The sequence below is a fragment of the Madurella fahalii genome (genome assembly GCF_045866475.1).
Source record: "Madurella fahalii IFM 68171 DNA, scaffold_3, whole genome shotgun sequence".
NCBI lineage: Eukaryota > Fungi > Ascomycota > Sordariomycetes > Sordariales > Madurella > Madurella fahalii.
The window spans coordinates 1,000,899-1,017,109 of NW_027263973.1; the positions used below are offsets into that span (position 1 = coordinate 1,000,899).

Below are 16,211 nucleotides of genomic sequence, written 5' to 3' on the forward strand. Positions count from 1 at the left end.
AGAATCCCAAGGCCAGGATGAACGTGGCTATGCCTGCACATGCATTCGGTGCATGACACCTGCATCTCCGGGTAAGTCGGCGAGCTGCCTGAAGCTGTGAAACAGCCCAGCCAACGAGCCTGTGACGCACGCCCTTGACTCTGAAAACAAAAGCGGACGGGTCATCCCCACTCCGGTCGGCTCCATCACTTAAGCAAAGTATCCTTCGACCCGGAAAGTAGCCGAGTGAATGGCCGAGAATCCCAAATGGCGGATCCTACAAATATCGCAGGTCTCATTCTGACAGGCACTCGCCTGCTGGTTTCTCTCGGTCATTTCTGGCACGACTCCAGGTCCGCTCCAGAAGAAGTTCGTAAGTAGCCCGTTCCTTTTCCAGGCCGGTGACTGAACTGGGATATTGGGCACTACTAACACCAAACCCTACCGTAGGTTCAATATGGGAAACAGTCGAGCTCCTTACACTGTCGGCCGAGAATGTCAAGATCCAGCTGTCGGCCACTCGGGCCGTCGACCATGTCGAGGAACGCATGCGCAAAAGCGTGGAGAGGCTGGCGAATAAGTGCCTCAGTGAGCTAAACAGACTGCAAACCAAGATTCCAAAGTTTGTCGAGGAAGGCGAGGAGACCACGTTTGAGCGGCTGAAGATGACGCTGGTCTCGCGGATAGAACAAGAAAGCGTGAGGAACATTTTGACGGGAATCACCGCTTGCAACAGTGTATGTATGCTGCCTACTTTCTCACCGAAGCCCGCGCTAACTGTGATTCCGAAGGCCCTTCATGTAGCCCTACAAGCTCTCACCATGCAAGTACACCCCTTAAATCTTACTCTCCCCGGCCTCCCTGCCCTCATAGTCCAATTGCCACAACCCTTGAAGGATTATTTTCATTGCATCCATGTCCACTGTCAAAGCCAATCAGCAACCTGGTACATGACCATAGCTTCACAACTAACTTTAGCATCCGGTACTTAGTTTCGAGAAAGAGAAAAAGGGGGTGGTTAGCGGCCGGGATATTCAAGGGGAATGGGATTCTGTGATGGACACGGCACAGGACAAGCTGAAATTTCGTCCTTTCCGGGGAGAAGATCCGGCCCTACCTGAGTGGGAGGAATGCCTCGATGGCGTGCTCGATTCGTTGCGTGAGGGTGCATCTACCCACAAGGACCGGTCCGTCTTGGCAGCCGAAGAAGTTCCATCTACTCGACGGCCATCGTTTGCTACATCGACCATGCGCCGGCCGTCTACCGCACTCCGTGATGACGTGGATAGTGGCATCGGGATGGCGGGCAGCGACGCGACCGACGACGAACCACAACACAGACCACTCCCCAAGATACCCGAAGCCATCAGCGAACCACTCCTAGTACAGATGCTGAGGCATGTCGACGAGTCCGTGCAAAAGGGGGAACTGGCAGTCGCTGCTAATTATCAGATGAACGTCATGGAGCTTCGCGAGAGATCGGCAGTGGACATCCCCGTCGACACAGCAACCCTGTGCCGAGACGCGATGAAGCTGGCCTCGATTTACCGTAGGATGAAAACACCCGGGTACCGCGCCCAAGCCGAGCAGATTCTCCTGGGCATCCACGAGAGGTTGAAGACGGAACAAATGGATAGCGCCGCTCAGAACACCGAATTGAAGCTGGAGCTGGCACACGATCTCGGTCGTCTCTACCTCGACCTTAAGCGCCCAGACGATGCTGTTGAGTACCTGTGTATGATATTCGACCCTGTGGACGAAGGCGTAACCGTGGCTTTACCATCCATCATCAGCTCAGGGACCATGCTGTACCAGATTTACAACGACCTCGGACACCCAATCACGGCTCAGATCCTCGACCGCCATGTCATGGATAAGTTTGGCATCTCCCTTCGCGCCCTGGCCTGGTGTCAAGCTGCCGGTTTTGAGATTAACACGGAGGGTTTTCGATTTGACGTCTGCGCCAAGGAGGGCAATCAGGAGGTAAGGGGCCAGAGCCCCCTGCACCTCGCGGCCAAGCGATGTGAGAAGGAGGTCCTGAAGGACATGCTTGAGCAAAAAGCCAATCCGAACGTCTGCGACGCCAATACCGGTACCACCCCAGTGCTCCTATCCTGTTCCCAACAAGACCCCGAGTGTCTGCAGCTCCTTCTTGATTATGGCGGCAGCGTCGAAGTCAAGGATTCATCCGGGCGGAACGGCCTTCACCTATGCCAACGATCAAGAGGCGGCACCAAAGTAGCCCGGATCCTACTCGAGCCCCGACCAGGCGCATCGGGTAACCCCAGAACAGGTAGAATTGACATCAATGCCAAAGACGGCTGCGACAATACCCCGCTGCACCTAGCCGCGAGCATGGGGAATCTCCCCATGGTCAACCTTTTGCTCGAACGTGATGCGACGGTAGATATCACGGCGGATGCCAGCGGATATACGCCCTTGATGGCCGCCGTGCAGGCGGTTATGAGCAGCCGGGAGGTTAAAAGGGCGGTGCTGAAGGCATTGGTTGAAAGCGGGGCGGATCCGTACAGAAGGGACTGGTCTGGGCAGAACGCTATTAACTTGGCTAACGACGACGAGATAGCCAAGATGCTGAGGAATTTCGGGAAGAAACCACCACTACAATCATCACCATCTTTCTGGTCCAAGGTGCGTCGCAGGAGGTAGCCATAGTAGTACTGTCTAACGAATTCAGCGACGCCCGTTTACACCCCTAATTTCCCAGCACCATCTTGTATAGCTATAGTAGTAATAGTACGTAGTCATCCTCGGATCGGCGTGCGGAGTTTGACAGCCACTTGGGTAGGAACATCCAGGCGGAGCCTATATGAATTCAGGTTGTGTGCCGATCCTCGTCAAAGACGAATTTCGCCGAACCCTTTATCCCCGGTTGTACGGCACGTCACTCTCGGTTCTCTGGGTTGCATGCGGCATACGCAAGCCAATTTTCGCTCCCCCTATTGCATTTGCATATGCGGAGCCGCGTTGCCAAGTGCCGGTCCAATGCCAAGGTACGGCGTATATTACCCCTGAGTTGAAACAGCGGGATATTTGAACTCCCCACGTTCGTTCCACCAGTCCCGTCGGGAGCAATTCTGGAGCTACTCGGAACGAGAAGGGTTGCGGCGGTAACATTCCGGATTATCACTTACGTCGTAGCCGGCAGTCAAAGGGCTGTGAAAACAATGTACCTAGCTTATGGAAGCCTCATGGGCTCCAAGTCTGCCATATTACGTCAATTCTGTATCGGCTAATTGGCAACTTACCGTTGTTGCATCTGCGCAAACTAAGGTACAAAACGGTGCTCTTAGAAAAAATCTACTTAAAGGTTTATGGCGATCCTCCTTGGTCCGCGGAGACGACCCCATGGGAGTACCAACAATCTCCATCCCTCAGAATAGGGACCATGACCCAGGATGATGCTTCGCACAGCTCTCGTATTTGCTATAGCAGCATTCCTTGGGCCAAGCTTGGCTCAGCTCGAAAGTTCCCCTGATGGAACTTGTGGGTCATCCAGTGGCTACTCCTGCCTGGGGTCGGGATATGGCAGTTGTTGTTCCCGGGACGGATTTTGTGGTCCATCGGATGAAGACTGTGGCTCAGGATGTCAAATAGGCTTCGGCCTCTGCGGCGAAGGGGTCGGCAGTATTGGGCTCACGGAGGTCATCACGTCTACAACACCACCGGCACAATCTCAGGTCGTCTCGACCATCTACGTCACTCAGACGCGTTGGACGGTTCTGCCTCTTCCCATAGAGACCACGATTCGAACAACGGAAACTCGGAGCACTCTGATGACTGTCACGGCCACAGCAACTGAACGCTTGACCACGGTCATCCCTACCACAACCGTGCAAACCAACACTGTGACTGTAAACACGACATCAACCCAGCACACTACCACGACGGCGACAAGTTATTCTATTGTCTTTGCCACGGTATACAACACAATCAACGTCACGAGCGTCTCCACCGTCTGGGAGACTAGTACTCAGACGACGACGCGGACCCTTGATACAACCAGATACCTGAACCAGACGATCACCTCGACCTTGACACAGTCGGCAACCGTCACGTCGTACAACACTGTTGATGTCACAAGAACCATCAACACCACCTCGATCTTGACAATTCCCACGACGGCTACTACATTTAACACTGTTGATGTTACGAGGTACATCAACGCCACCTCCACAGTGACGGCAACCCAGACCTTGAACACCACCCTCACCCTAACATCCACTTCCACATTTACATCCACAATCACCGTCAACTCTACCCTCCTCACCACCGAGACCAGGACGTCCCAAGTGCCCGTTACCACAACCAGCACAGTCTACGCCACACAGACGTCGCTCGTGATGGCCACAGACACGACCACAGCAACAACAACCGCAACCGTCGACGTCACGCGGGAGTGGAACACGACCGCCACCTCCACCACGCTCCAGACGGCAACAGAAACCGCGACTACAACCGCGACCGCAACCGTAACGACGACAGCGACAGCGACAGCGACATTGACAACGACAGCGACAGCGACGGCAACAGCGACGGCAACAGCGACGGTGACAGTGAGTCCAACCGCGGCCGTTGGCACGGTCACGGTCACGGCCACGGCGACCACGACGGTCACTCAGACCGCGCAGACGGGAGGAACCGCGGCGCCAACTTCGGCCCCGCCCGCGACTTCGAGCGCGGACACGAGTACTAGCAGTCCCGCCGCCACGGGCAGTGCGTCACAGACACTGTCCGCGCCAACAGAGCCCAGTTCAACGGCGTTGCCTGAGACCTCCTCGTCTGTGAGTGTTTGAGGGTATGGAGGTACCAGGCGTGCGGGTGGAGAGAGTGGGGCGTCTTCGCTCTTGACTTAAGGTACCTTAAGGATCTCAGACTGCGGATTCATGAGCTGGGGGTGGGAGTTCGCGGAGGTTCCATCAGGAGGTATATCTGCGGGGTATAGGGGCAGGGGACTGTCATCGTTGGATGTTGTGGTGTTTGCATGCTAGCAAGTTGGTTTTAGAGATGGAGGCTACTGTACATACGTCAGTTCGCAGGTGATGGTGGAAACTTGCATGCATCGTACGGATAAAAGATTCAAGACGGTCTGAATGCTCTACATCTATTCCCCCTTCCCAACAAACGTACGATACGTAAACCGGCTCCAAAAGAGCCCCCTCCTCAACGCCCTTTTCCCGCCCTACAACTTTCTAAACACAGTACTAAAAATCTCCCTGCTCTTCAACAAGTTCATGACCCGCAACCTCTCATTATCCAAATGCGCCGCATCACTCGCTTGGCCACAGGGCAAGTGCGCGGCGGGCGCGTTGAACTCCTTCTCCAGGAACCGGATGGGCGGAATGGACCCCCCTTCCCTGATATACAGCGGCTTCCTGCTCTTGGGCGCCTTCTCGTCACCCGTCCCATTCGCCGGCAACGCCACGACCACCTCTTCCCCTTCCTTCCCCTTCCCCTTGTCTCCGCCCTCACTCCCCTCAGCATTCGGTGCCCAAGCCCGCATGACGGCCTCCTCGAGCGTCCGAAAGATATAATTCCCCGGCACCCCCAACCACGGCTCCGCTTTGTTATCGATCCTGATTGTCAGGGTATTGTCGCTCTCAAACGCGGCAAACTCGTCGCGCAAAAACTCCTTCAGCCGCGCAATCACCTGCTCCACCTCCTGCCCGGGCACCAACCGGACGCTGACGTTGGCCGTGGCGTGGCTGCTGATGAGGCTGCCGTCCGGGCCGGAGACGTTGTACCGGTGTATGGTCAGGTTGGGCTCGCGCCAGCGGGCCATGAGGCTGCGCTTGAGCGCATCGATCGGGCCGCTCGCCGGGTTGCGGCGGATGAGGATGCGCGCGATCTCGTCGTACCGGAGGGCTTCCTCCTCCGTCATGGGCAGGATGCCGTCATAGAACCCTGGGATCTTGACGCGGTTCTTGCTGTCTTTGAGCTTGCTGAGGAGAAGGGTCAGGTCGGACAGCGGCTCGGAGAGCATGTTGCTGCCGTCTACGCCGGAGTGGAGATCCGGGTGCTTGGAGTCGATGCAGACGGTCGCGTGGAGGACGCCGCGCAGGCCGTAGGTCAGGCAGGGGACTTGGTCGTCGAGCCAGTAGCTGTTGGCGAGCAGGACGTAGTCGATGTGGCCGATGAGGCCTTTGTGCTTGCGGATCGTGTCCTGGAACCCGCGCGAGCCGGATTCCTCTTCGCCCTCGATGACGAAGATGATGTCCGAGTCGAGCACCTTGGCTTGGAGCAGGTCCGAGACTGCGTAGAGCGCGGCGATGATGGGACCCTTGTTGTCGCTGACGCCGCGTCCGTAGAGGTAGCCGTCCCGGCCCACTAGGTTGAAAGGGTCGGTCTCCCAGTTATCCCCCTTCATGTCCGCGGGAACAACGTCGTAGTGGCCGTAGAACAAAATCCGCTTCCGCTTCTCCGCCGGTTCGAGTTTGCCGCTGAACTTGGCGAAGACGATAGGGTTGTGAAGGCCGCCCGTGCAGAGCATTTCCACCTGGGCACCCAATCGCTTGAAGAGGGAGCCCAGGAAGGTGGCACCCTTCCGGCAGTCCTCGGTGAACTCGGGCCGGGACGAGACCGTCTTGTACGAGACGAACTCACGAAGCGACGTAATCATCATATCATGAGATACACCGTCACCTCGCTCGGACTGTGTCGGCATGCCGTTGACCCGCCAGACGCGAACCGTGTTATCGTTGGCTCCTGTGATGAAGAGCTGGTCGTTGTGGTGCACGCCCACGGCGGACGAGAGGATCTTTGCGTCGTGCGCCTTCCACCGGCTCAGGCATTGGTACTTTTGGCTGACGTCTTGCGCCAATCCATTCTTGTCTCTGCCGTAATGTACGGTGCTGTGCTTTGAAGCCGACCCCAGCGTCCCAGCACTCCAGAGGAGTCCAAAGCTCATGTTGAGGGTATTGACATTCCCGTCGTGGGCCTTGATGACCCTCAGTTTCTGCTTCGTGTCGAGATCCCACAGCTCGATGATGCCCCGCAACTTGCCGACGTAGAGAAAAGAGCCGTCGATCGCGAGAGACATGACGGACTCGCTATCATCTTCTCCCAGGACCATCATCTCCTCGATGTCGCCCGTTACCTTTTCGCCATCGCCGAAGTCCGGGCCATCGTCGGAAAGCCGCCAGAGCTTAACGGTGCCGTCCCCACCACCAGAAAGCAGGAATTCTTCGTCCGGCCCGCCGAGCACGGTAGGTCCCTTCGCGATCTGCATGCAGAAGATCCAGCCGTAGTGTGCATATTGTCGAATCGCCCCAGAGTCGACCTCTAGTACCGTCGCCGCCTTCGGAATCAGCGCATAGTGTTCTTCTGTCCGTCGCGGGGTCGATGTGCCCCCAATGGCGCGTGAGTCGAAAAAGCGGTGTTGCCGTTTATCGGGGTGATTCGCTGACTCATGCGGTACCCTCCGGGCCGGATCCTTTAAGCTGACCCATTGTATGTCCTGCGTTTGTGTTCCAAAGTATAGCGTCTCTCTCTGCGGAGAGTAGGCGACGCTGAAGACGTCCCCAACATCGTAGGTGCTGTAGATTTCGTAGAGCCGAGCGAAGGATTTGGGGCACCAAACGCCAATTATGGGCTCGCAAGCGCTCGAGAAGAGGTACCTGCCGTCGTCGGAGAGTAGCAGGCAGAGGACGCTTCGCTTGTGCGCTTGGATGGTTTGAACGAGCTGGTAGGTGCCTAACGACCACACCACTATCTCGCCCTTGCTGGTTCCGGCGAAAATGTACCTATCGGAGACGGCGATCGCTAGGACGGAGCCGTCATGTCTTAGCTCCTGGAGCTGCTCGGGGGCGGTGTCGGAAGGTCCGTCGTCGAGATCGCGGGGCTGCAGCGTCGTCATTATTGCAGTCGTGCCTAGTGCGGCGCACGAAACGACGTTAGAAGAAATCAGACCTCGCTAAATACCAACCCTGGCAACCACGAGCATCCCCGTGAAAACCAACCGATGCAGGACGCATCTGACGACATTTTCGGGCAACCATTGCAACGCACTAAGGAACAGCTCAAGCCCCGCGCTAGAGCCTAGAACCAGCCCCCGATGCAAGGATGCCTTTCCCCACGTTTCAGGGCCTAATTGCGCCGGGCAACTCCACTGGGCTGGTACAGTACAGTACCTAAATGGATGCACCCCACGGTGGCACAGAACTCTCAAGGTCGGGATCCACGTTGGCTTCGAAGGTGGCTTGGCCTTTATTCCGGGCTAACTTCTATGCCGGGACGGGACACACGGCGCGTGGGTCTCTGCGGGGAGTGGATCGGTGCAATAGGGGAACGAGAGAGACGAATTCATGTCACTCACCGGGCTTGGGCGCGTGGGATGGCCTGGCGGCAGCGGCCGTTGCCGCGGCCCTGGCCTTGGAAATCTTGGTGCATCCTTTGCAGCGTCCCTCCTGTCCATCGTCGTCCTCCTCATGCTCGTCGTGGCTCCATGGATCAAAGGTCTCGCGAAGGACAGGCACATCCACGGCCATGTCGCCTCGGATGTCAGACAGGCTTGCCGAGCTACTGCGTCGTCCGCCGTCGAGTCGCCAAACAAAGTTTTTGGGTATCGGACGCGCCGGGCTGGGAGCGACTTGCATTTGTAGCAGAATCTCCTCAGATATTCCGGATTCTCCCATTTCGTGCGATGTGCGCCCGGAACCGAGAGATGACGCGAGATCGAGGGCAGTCTGCGCCATTCCAAGCAGCACTCAAAACCCGGAGCGCACAGGTCTAAAGAAGAAGGACGGAGGCATCTCACCGCCGTTCTGATATTAACGAGACGGGCCCATACGACAAACACGGAGGAATCTAAAGAATGGATCGGTAGGGGAAGCACTGGAGCAGCGTGAGGAGCAGCGGGCGAGAATCATATACTTTGATTGGCAGCTGGGTCCGAATCGGCGACCGAACAAACGCCACGAAGCGTGCTAAACAAAGCAACCTGGCGGGTGGTCACAGGGCCCCGGGGCTGAAGAACCAGTTCGTTCTTGGCCGACGGTTGTGGCACACCCGACCTAGCTGAGCCTCTCGGGCGCCTTGCGCATCAGAGCCGCCGACGGCATTCCTGGGCACCACTAGCATTGTGTCCTGGCCGTTTTGGGGCTTTAATAAAACTGGGCAGGAATTCCGGGCAGCAAGGAGAGTCGGGATGCTAGCTTTAGGTGCCAATTATTAGACGTGAGCAGAAGCAGTTGCGGTTGGGCAGACGAGCAGGAATATTGGTCTCGTGTAGCTGTTCTCGCTCTTTGCGGGAATAGACCCCTGCATCCTCGCTTCTTTGGTCAATCACTGACGCAACGAAAAAGCAACGCCAAGCTGAGGGCGGAGGCAACCTAAGCTGAGCGTAGAGCCTGAACGGTGACCTCTGGTACCTACTTTCAAGGTCGGGTACGGGCCCGGACCAGTCGAAATCGGATTATTTCACTCCGATTGTCGGCGATTAGTGGAGGGTTGAGAGCTGGTCCCCGTCCCCACGCTGGATCTTGGTCCGTGCTCAGGAGATCCCTGCTTGCCGGCAACAATTTTCTTTGGCTTCTGAGATCATCGTAGACCAAGTTTTGCAGAGGCAACTGATAACAACACCCATCCCGCCCCTCCGTCGAAGACCACCGCGAGCGCGCCCCGACCCGCCCCGAAGCGTCAATAACCCAGATCTATTTCGCATCCATTCCTTAGATAATTCTCTGATCACAGATACGCGCCGGGCGCACCAAGGCTTCTGCTTCGATCGGTTCATCGACCACCCCCGATAAACACCCCGAAATGGATCACACACGCGACCCTTGCCCCTGGGTCATTCTCAATGACTTTGGCGGCGCTTTCTGTATGGGTGTACGTAATTCACCTACCGTCGGATACCGTCGCCTTTCTACTCTCAAACAGACAAGGCGAACATGTCGGACGCCATGACGCTACCGCGTCCTTCGAGCTGTCGGCTAACCCCTCCTCCCCCAGGCTGTCGGCGGAACAATCTGGCACGGTGTCAAAGGCTTTAGGAACAGCCCGTACGGCGAGCGGCGGCTAGGTGCCATCACAGCCATCAAGATGCGCGCCCCAGTGCTGGGAGGCAACTTTGGTGTCTGGGGTGGCATGTTTAGCACGTTCGACTGCGCTGTGAAAGGTGTAAGGAAAAAGGAAGATCCGTATGTGATACCCAAGTCTCTACCTCAGCCGCTACAGAGCATTCGCCGTCTTCAGACCGCTCGTAGTAGCAGTCCTCCTGCAATCCCCCTGGCACAGAACGAGCAGCTGACAGATTGAGGCAGATACAACGCTATCGCAAGTGACCCGTTGTCAGTTCCATCGGTGTAATATCCTAACGAGAAACAGATCGCCGGTTTCTTCACGGGCGGCGCGCTAGCTATCCGCGGCGGATACAAGGCAGCAAGGAACGGTGCGATCAGTTGTGCGATCCTGCTCGCCGTCATCGAAGGTGTCGGCATTGGCTTCCAGAAGATGTTTGCTGGGGCGACAAAGCTAGAGGTAGGCTAGGCAGAGAGCGTTGTAGCAGGCTCGGCCGTGCTAACTGCCGTTAGGCCCCGCAACCGCCCCCATCGAACGAGAAGATGCTCGTATAGACTCGATACAAAGGCGCGGATGTCTCGCATTAACGGCATCTCGACACACCCAACTCTTCTCTTCCGACTCCCCAGCGGAGCCGGGACGTGTATTTCTGTACGCATTCATGACGGTCAGCATTTGGGGTGGCGGCGTTCCCTGTAACATAGAATTGGTCTATTACGCTTCGCCATGCGAGAGGCCGAGCGTGGATGCGAGACCAGCAATCCATCGCAATAATATCTCGATCAAAGTACAACTGTGTCTACAATGAAGGGTTTATGGTATTCGTTTGAGGCAACTAACCGCGCAGGAAACCTAGCCCAGCTTCTCACCGCCGGCATCTGGGCCAGGCACCCCACGATCCTCCCGCCATATGCGAGCGACAGCGACGCCTTTGTCATCGATCCAGGCACGAAACATGCCGCCACAATTATAGTCCTGGAGAATTGCGGACCGCGTTTCTACTATGTTCCCTTGGCCGTCTGTCACAACGAGACATTCAATCCCGATCATACCGCCCTCACCTTCGCCCGTCCTTCCCCAACGGTCACCCGCGCTCCTCTCCAGAATGCCGCCCCGCCCAGCGACCTTTGACAGAGCCACCGCAGATGATTGCCCAGCAAAGTTCGCGATCGAACCGACGGTCCTAGCAGCCGCAGTCCGCAGGAACGAGTCACCATTCCCAGTCCCCGACACAGCAACCGATCTCGTCGCCACCAAATCCCTCGCAGGAACAGGGCTGTATACCCACGGCGTGGGCAAACAATCCGCCATCAACCCCCTCAACGCACCAGACAACATCACCATGGGCTCTGATGCAGAACTTCCCATACCCAACCCGGAATTGTCCTTCTCAGAAAACGGCTCCGTCCACTCCTCCGCCCAAAACCCCGCCCCCACAGTGGGCGTATCGCCGATGCGCCCCGACAACTTGTTCGTCAGGCCGCCGGTGCTGGTAGCGCAGCAGATGACCCAGTCTTCATCCAGCGCGACCGCCCCGCATGTGCCCTGGGGGAGGTACTCGTCCCGGCTCCACGTGCCGATTCCCGCTCCGGTCCGCTCCCTCTCCAACGCGCGGCGGTGTTCCTCCCAGCGGCGGGCGGTAAAGAAATACTCCTTGGGCACCAGCCGGAGGCCGTACATGGCGGCCAGCTGCTCGGCCGCCGCGCCGTGGAGGTGCGTGTGGCCTTGCGCCGACGGGACGTCCAGCGGCTCTCTCGTCCCCGCCCCCTCCCTCTCCCCCTCCCCGGCCCCGGATCCCGCCCCCGCCCCCGCCGTGTCGTCGCTCACCGGCCTCGCCCGTGGTTTGGGCTGCAGATCGCCGTCCCCCCGCTCGAGAATCGCGCGCGCGAGCTCAATCGGGTTGCGCACGTGCCGCAGGCCCGAGACGCCCACGCCCCGCTTGAGCCGGCCGCGCGACACCATGATGCTGGCCTCGAGCTCGTTGGTGCCGTCGCGCGTGAAGACGGCGCCGTGGCCGGCGTTGAACAGCGCGTTGTCCTCGAGGAGGGTGACGGCGTGGGCTGCGACGGAGACGGCGGAGGGGAGCGCCCGCGACGGCGAAGGCGTGGTCATGAAGGAGTGCGCTCGGGAGACCTGGCTCGAGACGAGTTAGCGGTTGGGGGGGGGAGGGAGGTGGTTGTTGTAGATGGGTGACGAGGCCTGACTATTGTGAGGAGGGCCGTGCGGTATTCTTTGTAGCGGTCCGGGGGGAAACTGGCGGGGGTGATGTTGCCCGCGCCGCCGTGGATGATGAGGCGCGGTTTGAGTTTGGGGCGAGCTGGCTGTTGGATCTTGTATTCCATCTTCGAGAAGGAAGCCTTCGAGGGCTCTGTTGAAGAAGGATGACTTTCCAATGCTGGGAACTGGGGAACTTAAGACGGAGGGGGGGAATGTCGGAGGCAAGAGTCGGGATTATTGAGACGCTTGCCGTTGGCTGGATGTTTTGCGATAACGATAAGACGAACGATAAGATCCCTTCCCGGTGACCCCGGTCACAACTCCGACCAATGATACCGAGTCGCAACAAGTCCGCCTTGGCATCACCGAGGAGCACAGTGGGGACTCCGTATGCGATCAAGTATCTGACCAGCAGCAAAGTCTATAGCGGGTGCGGGCCCAAACTATTGCAATGCCTTCTATTTCCCAAAGCTAGAATGAATCCTTCCGGTTTGCCTTAGCATGTGGGACCAAGTTGAACCACTCCCATGCGCCAATTCACCAATTGAGGGACATGGTTCAAGCGATGGAAGCCACGTCGAGGGGCTCAGTGTTACCGACGCTAAGAAATCACAAGATGAAGAAGTTACATATCCTTACAGAGGCTACTTCCCATATCCCTTCCACGGTAGTCACATGCTGCCACAACAACCTTCCCCCCGAAAACAGGTTCCAACCCCTCCCAAGTCGTCCGTGATGCCGCTGTGTCCTTTCCCTGTCCATCCAAACAGCCTCTCTTTCATTTCTCTACGTATCCTGTGTTGCGAATAGATTCAATCGCGACCACTCCAGTCCAGATTTCATCCATTCTCCATCAACACGCGCCGCATCCATTGCGTTTGAAGTTAAACCATGTCTACCCATATCAGCCAATGGCTCCCAGCTCCGGCCATGCCCCTTCATTTGACCAGCCACATCGGCATCGACAACACACAACCCGTCGGCATCAACCCCATCACTATCTCCTCTGTCCACCACCTTGGCTTCCAAACTGCCATCAACAGCTGCAGTTGTCGCGACCTGGGCTTCACGGGCAAGCTCGCCGGGGAATGGTACGCCATCTTCGGTGACACGCTCTGGTGCGCCGCCGGCGTGATGGACGGGCCCTGCAATTCGACCGGGTTCTACGGCATGGTGCGGGACTCCATCTCGCTGCTGACCGAGGATCCGCTCAAGGTTGTGGACCTGAACTTGAACGATGACCGACCCGTCCCGCATCAGAAGCAGTTCGTGCCGTTCAACCCTGCCTGGGGTGAGAACAACACATTTGGGTTTGGAGGGACGAGCCTGTGCGAAGTGGATGCGGAGAGCGGGGTGGGGGCGGTGTATTACCTTGTGGTGAGTACCCCGTGGCATAGATTGGATGGGGAGTCCAAAATATGCTGACATGGGGTAGAATGCCAATGAAGCAGGCCTCGTTGGAGCCGGCGTGGCCGAGGTCAAGGTCATTGGCGGGACCCCGACTGTCACGAAACGTTTTGGAGACAGGGGATACTGGTGGGATGCAAAGAGCACAGCGCGGTATGGTGATGTCGCTGCATATCGGGACGAGAGGTCCGAGTATATCTACATCTGGGGCGGACCACCTACTCACATCACAGACTGGCACAACAGCAGCTATGCGTATCTTGCGCGAGTCAAGGCCGCGGATGCGTTTAACTTGAGCAAGTACGAGTACTACTGGGGTTGGCAGCAAGGGTGGAAATCGGAGGTCTTGTCAACATTCACTCCGGAGACGGCCGTTCACTGGGGAACCGGGCAGGGGCAGGTCTACTGGAACGCATATCACAAACTTTACGTTCTCGTCCATCTCAGGAATGGTAAGTGAGAGACGAGTTCGCAGATGGATGTTGCTAACTGCCAACAGGGGGGAGCACTGTTTGGTTACGCACCGCACCATTCCCCGAAGGGCCATGGACAGCGGACATCCCAGTTCACACGGCAACGCCGATCGATAATGGTTTGGTTTACGCTGGGGTGGCTCACCCCTACTTAGATGCAACTGGGAAAACATTGGTTGCATCATACACGAACAACAATCACATTGAGGTCATCAAGATTATCTTCAACTGAAGCCACATCGAGCATTATTAAGTATCTGCTACAATCAGGAGGCTTTTAACGGTGTCAAGAGTTACCTGACCGTTTGCGGCAGATATGGTGTGTAAGAATATATACTATTCTTTTATCCTAGATCTCTGGGATGAACATGGTAGTAGTTATAACAATTCTTAATTTTGTACCGGCGTTTGATCTTTGAGCATCGATTCTACGCCCTCTGGGCTTCGTACAGGGTAACACTATCCCCATCACCAATAAAAATACATTGCGTGCTACCCGCACCCTCAAACAAGACTAAGTAAGGCAAGTACCGTAGAAATTGCACCTAACCACACGGCAGGCTTTCCCTGCAGCTGACCTGTGCCGTTTTCTCCAGAATCCGTAGCCCCGTTGCGGTCTGTCGCCGATTCGATCGCCTTCAGGCATGTCAGGCTCGCTTCCCGTTGCGAGATAATGTTGTCGCTATCGCCGGGGAAAAAGACGGTCAAAATGGGGGTAACACCAAAGAAGTTGTCCACCAACGTTTCGACTTGGGTATCGCCCTGAATGTCTTGTCAGTGCCTAAAGGACCTTACAAACAGCATTAGGGGCACTAAGCTTACCGTTGAGTTCAACGACGCGACAAGCCTAAGACTGCTGTCCTTTGGGCGAACCGGCCAGCAGTTCGATGATGCATTCTGCTGGCCTGTAATAGGCTCGGGAGAGCCAGGACCCGAGAGTGCTATTTCACGGCACGGGAGGTTAACTTGAGCGCCGGCATGGTGGCCGCATGTTCAGGGAGCTTACCATGAGCAGTGATGCCAGACCAGCGGCTCCCGGTGGCGAAGGAGCTGCACGCCGAGTCGAAGTTGCTGGAGAAATCCTGCTGGAGCCTCTCACAGGCGGCCTCGCCCGACAGTCCGTCGAGATCCACGGCCTTGGCGCGAGTCACCAGGGCCGAGACACACTCCTCGCTCATGGCCTGTTGGCAGGTGCCCTGGGAGCGGCGGGGATCGTCGCCGTCGAACCGGACGCTCTCGCTGACCTGGGTGAAGAAGAGGGCGCAAGCGCCGGTCCCACCAAAGTCGAAACCCGGCGGCGTCCCGAAGTAGAAGCTCTGGTCGTATACGCGGTCGCTCGAGCTGACGTCCTCGGCGCCCACTCCCTTGAGCCAGGAGAGGAACATCGACGGGCCGTTGCGGATGAAAGTGAAACCCACCGCATCAAACGTCTTGTCGGCCACGGTGCACATTGCCGAGGTCGTGCCTGGCACGACAGGGCATTCGACCTCAGCGCAGCTGGCAATCTGGGCCCTGGCATACGGGGTTATGACCAGCACAGCGGATGCAAGGGCCAACAGGATACGATGCGGCATGTTGGTTAAAAGGGGGCGGGAACGTTTGTGGTTAATAAAGCGCGGACCGGGTGGAAAGAACTGGCAACAGACAAGAGTTAAAAGAATTAAAGAAACGGCATCGAGAGGAGACTCTAGCCGCGAAGAGTCTATGATAAGTTATATAATGGTTAACGCAGGTCATCATGTTATAGAAGAAACTCCTTTTTGTATCATTTATAGTAATTATTATTTTCTTAAACATTGAAGCCTAAAAGTCGCAGCGGAAAAGAACTCTGCATGGAACTTGCATAAATGTGGGAATATAATATGGGGCTCAACGTTGCTTGAACCGCCACACTCCAGCAATTCAGCAAACACTGCCACCCAGGTTCTCCTGGGGGATAGGAATCCCTCCAGCGGCGTGGGCCGTTGTTAAATGCGGAGGACGTCACAACCAGCCACCGCCTGGTTGCACCAGGATTCACGCGTCCGGGTGTGTAATTTAACGGGCTTGGCGTGGATAGTGCCGCAGCCCGCAAGCGCGCTCAGTTACTTGTACCAT

The 16,211-nt window shown here is 56.9% G+C and overlaps 8 protein-coding genes across 8 annotated transcripts; 4 read left to right on the plus strand and 4 right to left on the minus strand.

The window, feature by feature from the left end:
- Positions 1–246: 246 nt before the first annotated feature.
- ANKS6 (Ankyrin repeat and SAM domain-containing protein 6) lies at positions 247–2,646 on the plus strand (the record flags this gene model as incomplete). Its single annotated transcript, XM_071061207.1, has 4 exons — positions 247–352; positions 430–716; positions 771–802; positions 972–2,646. The coding sequence occupies 4 exons, from the start codon at positions 247–249 to the stop codon at positions 2,644–2,646; spliced, it is 2,100 nt and encodes a 699-aa protein (XP_070917308.1).
- A 749-nt stretch (positions 2,647–3,395) lies between these two features.
- MFIFM68171_05788 (uncharacterized protein) lies at positions 3,396–4,693 on the plus strand (the record flags this gene model as incomplete). The annotated part of the gene is made up of 4 exons (XM_071061208.1): positions 3,396–3,483; positions 3,595–4,153; positions 4,441–4,553; positions 4,620–4,693. The coding sequence occupies 4 exons, from the start codon at positions 3,396–3,398 to the stop codon at positions 4,691–4,693; spliced, it is 834 nt and encodes a 277-aa protein (XP_070917309.1).
- A 486-nt stretch (positions 4,694–5,179) lies between these two features.
- On the minus strand, positions 5,180–7,852 carry MFIFM68171_05789 (uncharacterized protein; the record flags this gene model as incomplete). Its single annotated transcript, XM_071061209.1, has 1 exon — positions 5,180–7,852. One exon carries the CDS (start codon positions 7,850–7,852, stop codon positions 5,180–5,182), a length of 2,673 nt encoding a protein of 890 aa, XP_070917310.1.
- A 451-nt stretch (positions 7,853–8,303) lies between these two features.
- MFIFM68171_05790 (uncharacterized protein) lies at positions 8,304–8,690 on the minus strand (the record flags this gene model as incomplete). The annotated part of the gene is made up of 1 exon (XM_071061210.1): positions 8,304–8,690. The coding sequence occupies one exon, from the start codon at positions 8,688–8,690 to the stop codon at positions 8,304–8,306; it is 387 nt and encodes a 128-aa protein (XP_070917311.1).
- Positions 8,691–9,756: 1,066 nt separating this feature from the next.
- On the plus strand, positions 9,757–10,571 carry TIM17 (translocase of the inner membrane; the record flags this gene model as incomplete). The annotated part of the gene is made up of 4 exons (XM_071061211.1): positions 9,757–9,825; positions 9,949–10,116; positions 10,324–10,476; positions 10,530–10,571. 4 exons carry the CDS (start codon positions 9,757–9,759, stop codon positions 10,569–10,571), a joined length of 432 nt encoding a protein of 143 aa, XP_070917312.1.
- Positions 10,572–10,869: 298 nt separating this feature from the next.
- MFIFM68171_05792 (beta-aspartyl-peptidase) lies at positions 10,870–12,359 on the minus strand (the record flags this gene model as incomplete). Its single annotated transcript, XM_071061212.1, has 2 exons — positions 10,870–12,150; positions 12,222–12,359. 2 exons carry the CDS (start codon positions 12,357–12,359, stop codon positions 10,870–10,872), a joined length of 1,419 nt encoding a protein of 472 aa, XP_070917313.1.
- A 766-nt stretch (positions 12,360–13,125) lies between these two features.
- MFIFM68171_05793 (uncharacterized protein) lies at positions 13,126–14,346 on the plus strand (the record flags this gene model as incomplete). Its single annotated transcript, XM_071061213.1, has 3 exons — positions 13,126–13,611; positions 13,670–14,093; positions 14,141–14,346. 3 exons carry the CDS (start codon positions 13,126–13,128, stop codon positions 14,344–14,346), a joined length of 1,116 nt encoding a protein of 371 aa, XP_070917314.1.
- A 196-nt stretch (positions 14,347–14,542) lies between these two features.
- Positions 14,543–15,688, minus strand: MFIFM68171_05794 (uncharacterized protein; the record flags this gene model as incomplete). The annotated part of the gene is made up of 4 exons (XM_071061214.1): positions 14,543–14,628; positions 14,693–14,876; positions 14,937–15,055; positions 15,121–15,688. 4 exons carry the CDS (start codon positions 15,686–15,688, stop codon positions 14,543–14,545), a joined length of 957 nt encoding a protein of 318 aa, XP_070917315.1.
- Between the last annotated feature and the right edge of the window lie 523 nt (positions 15,689–16,211).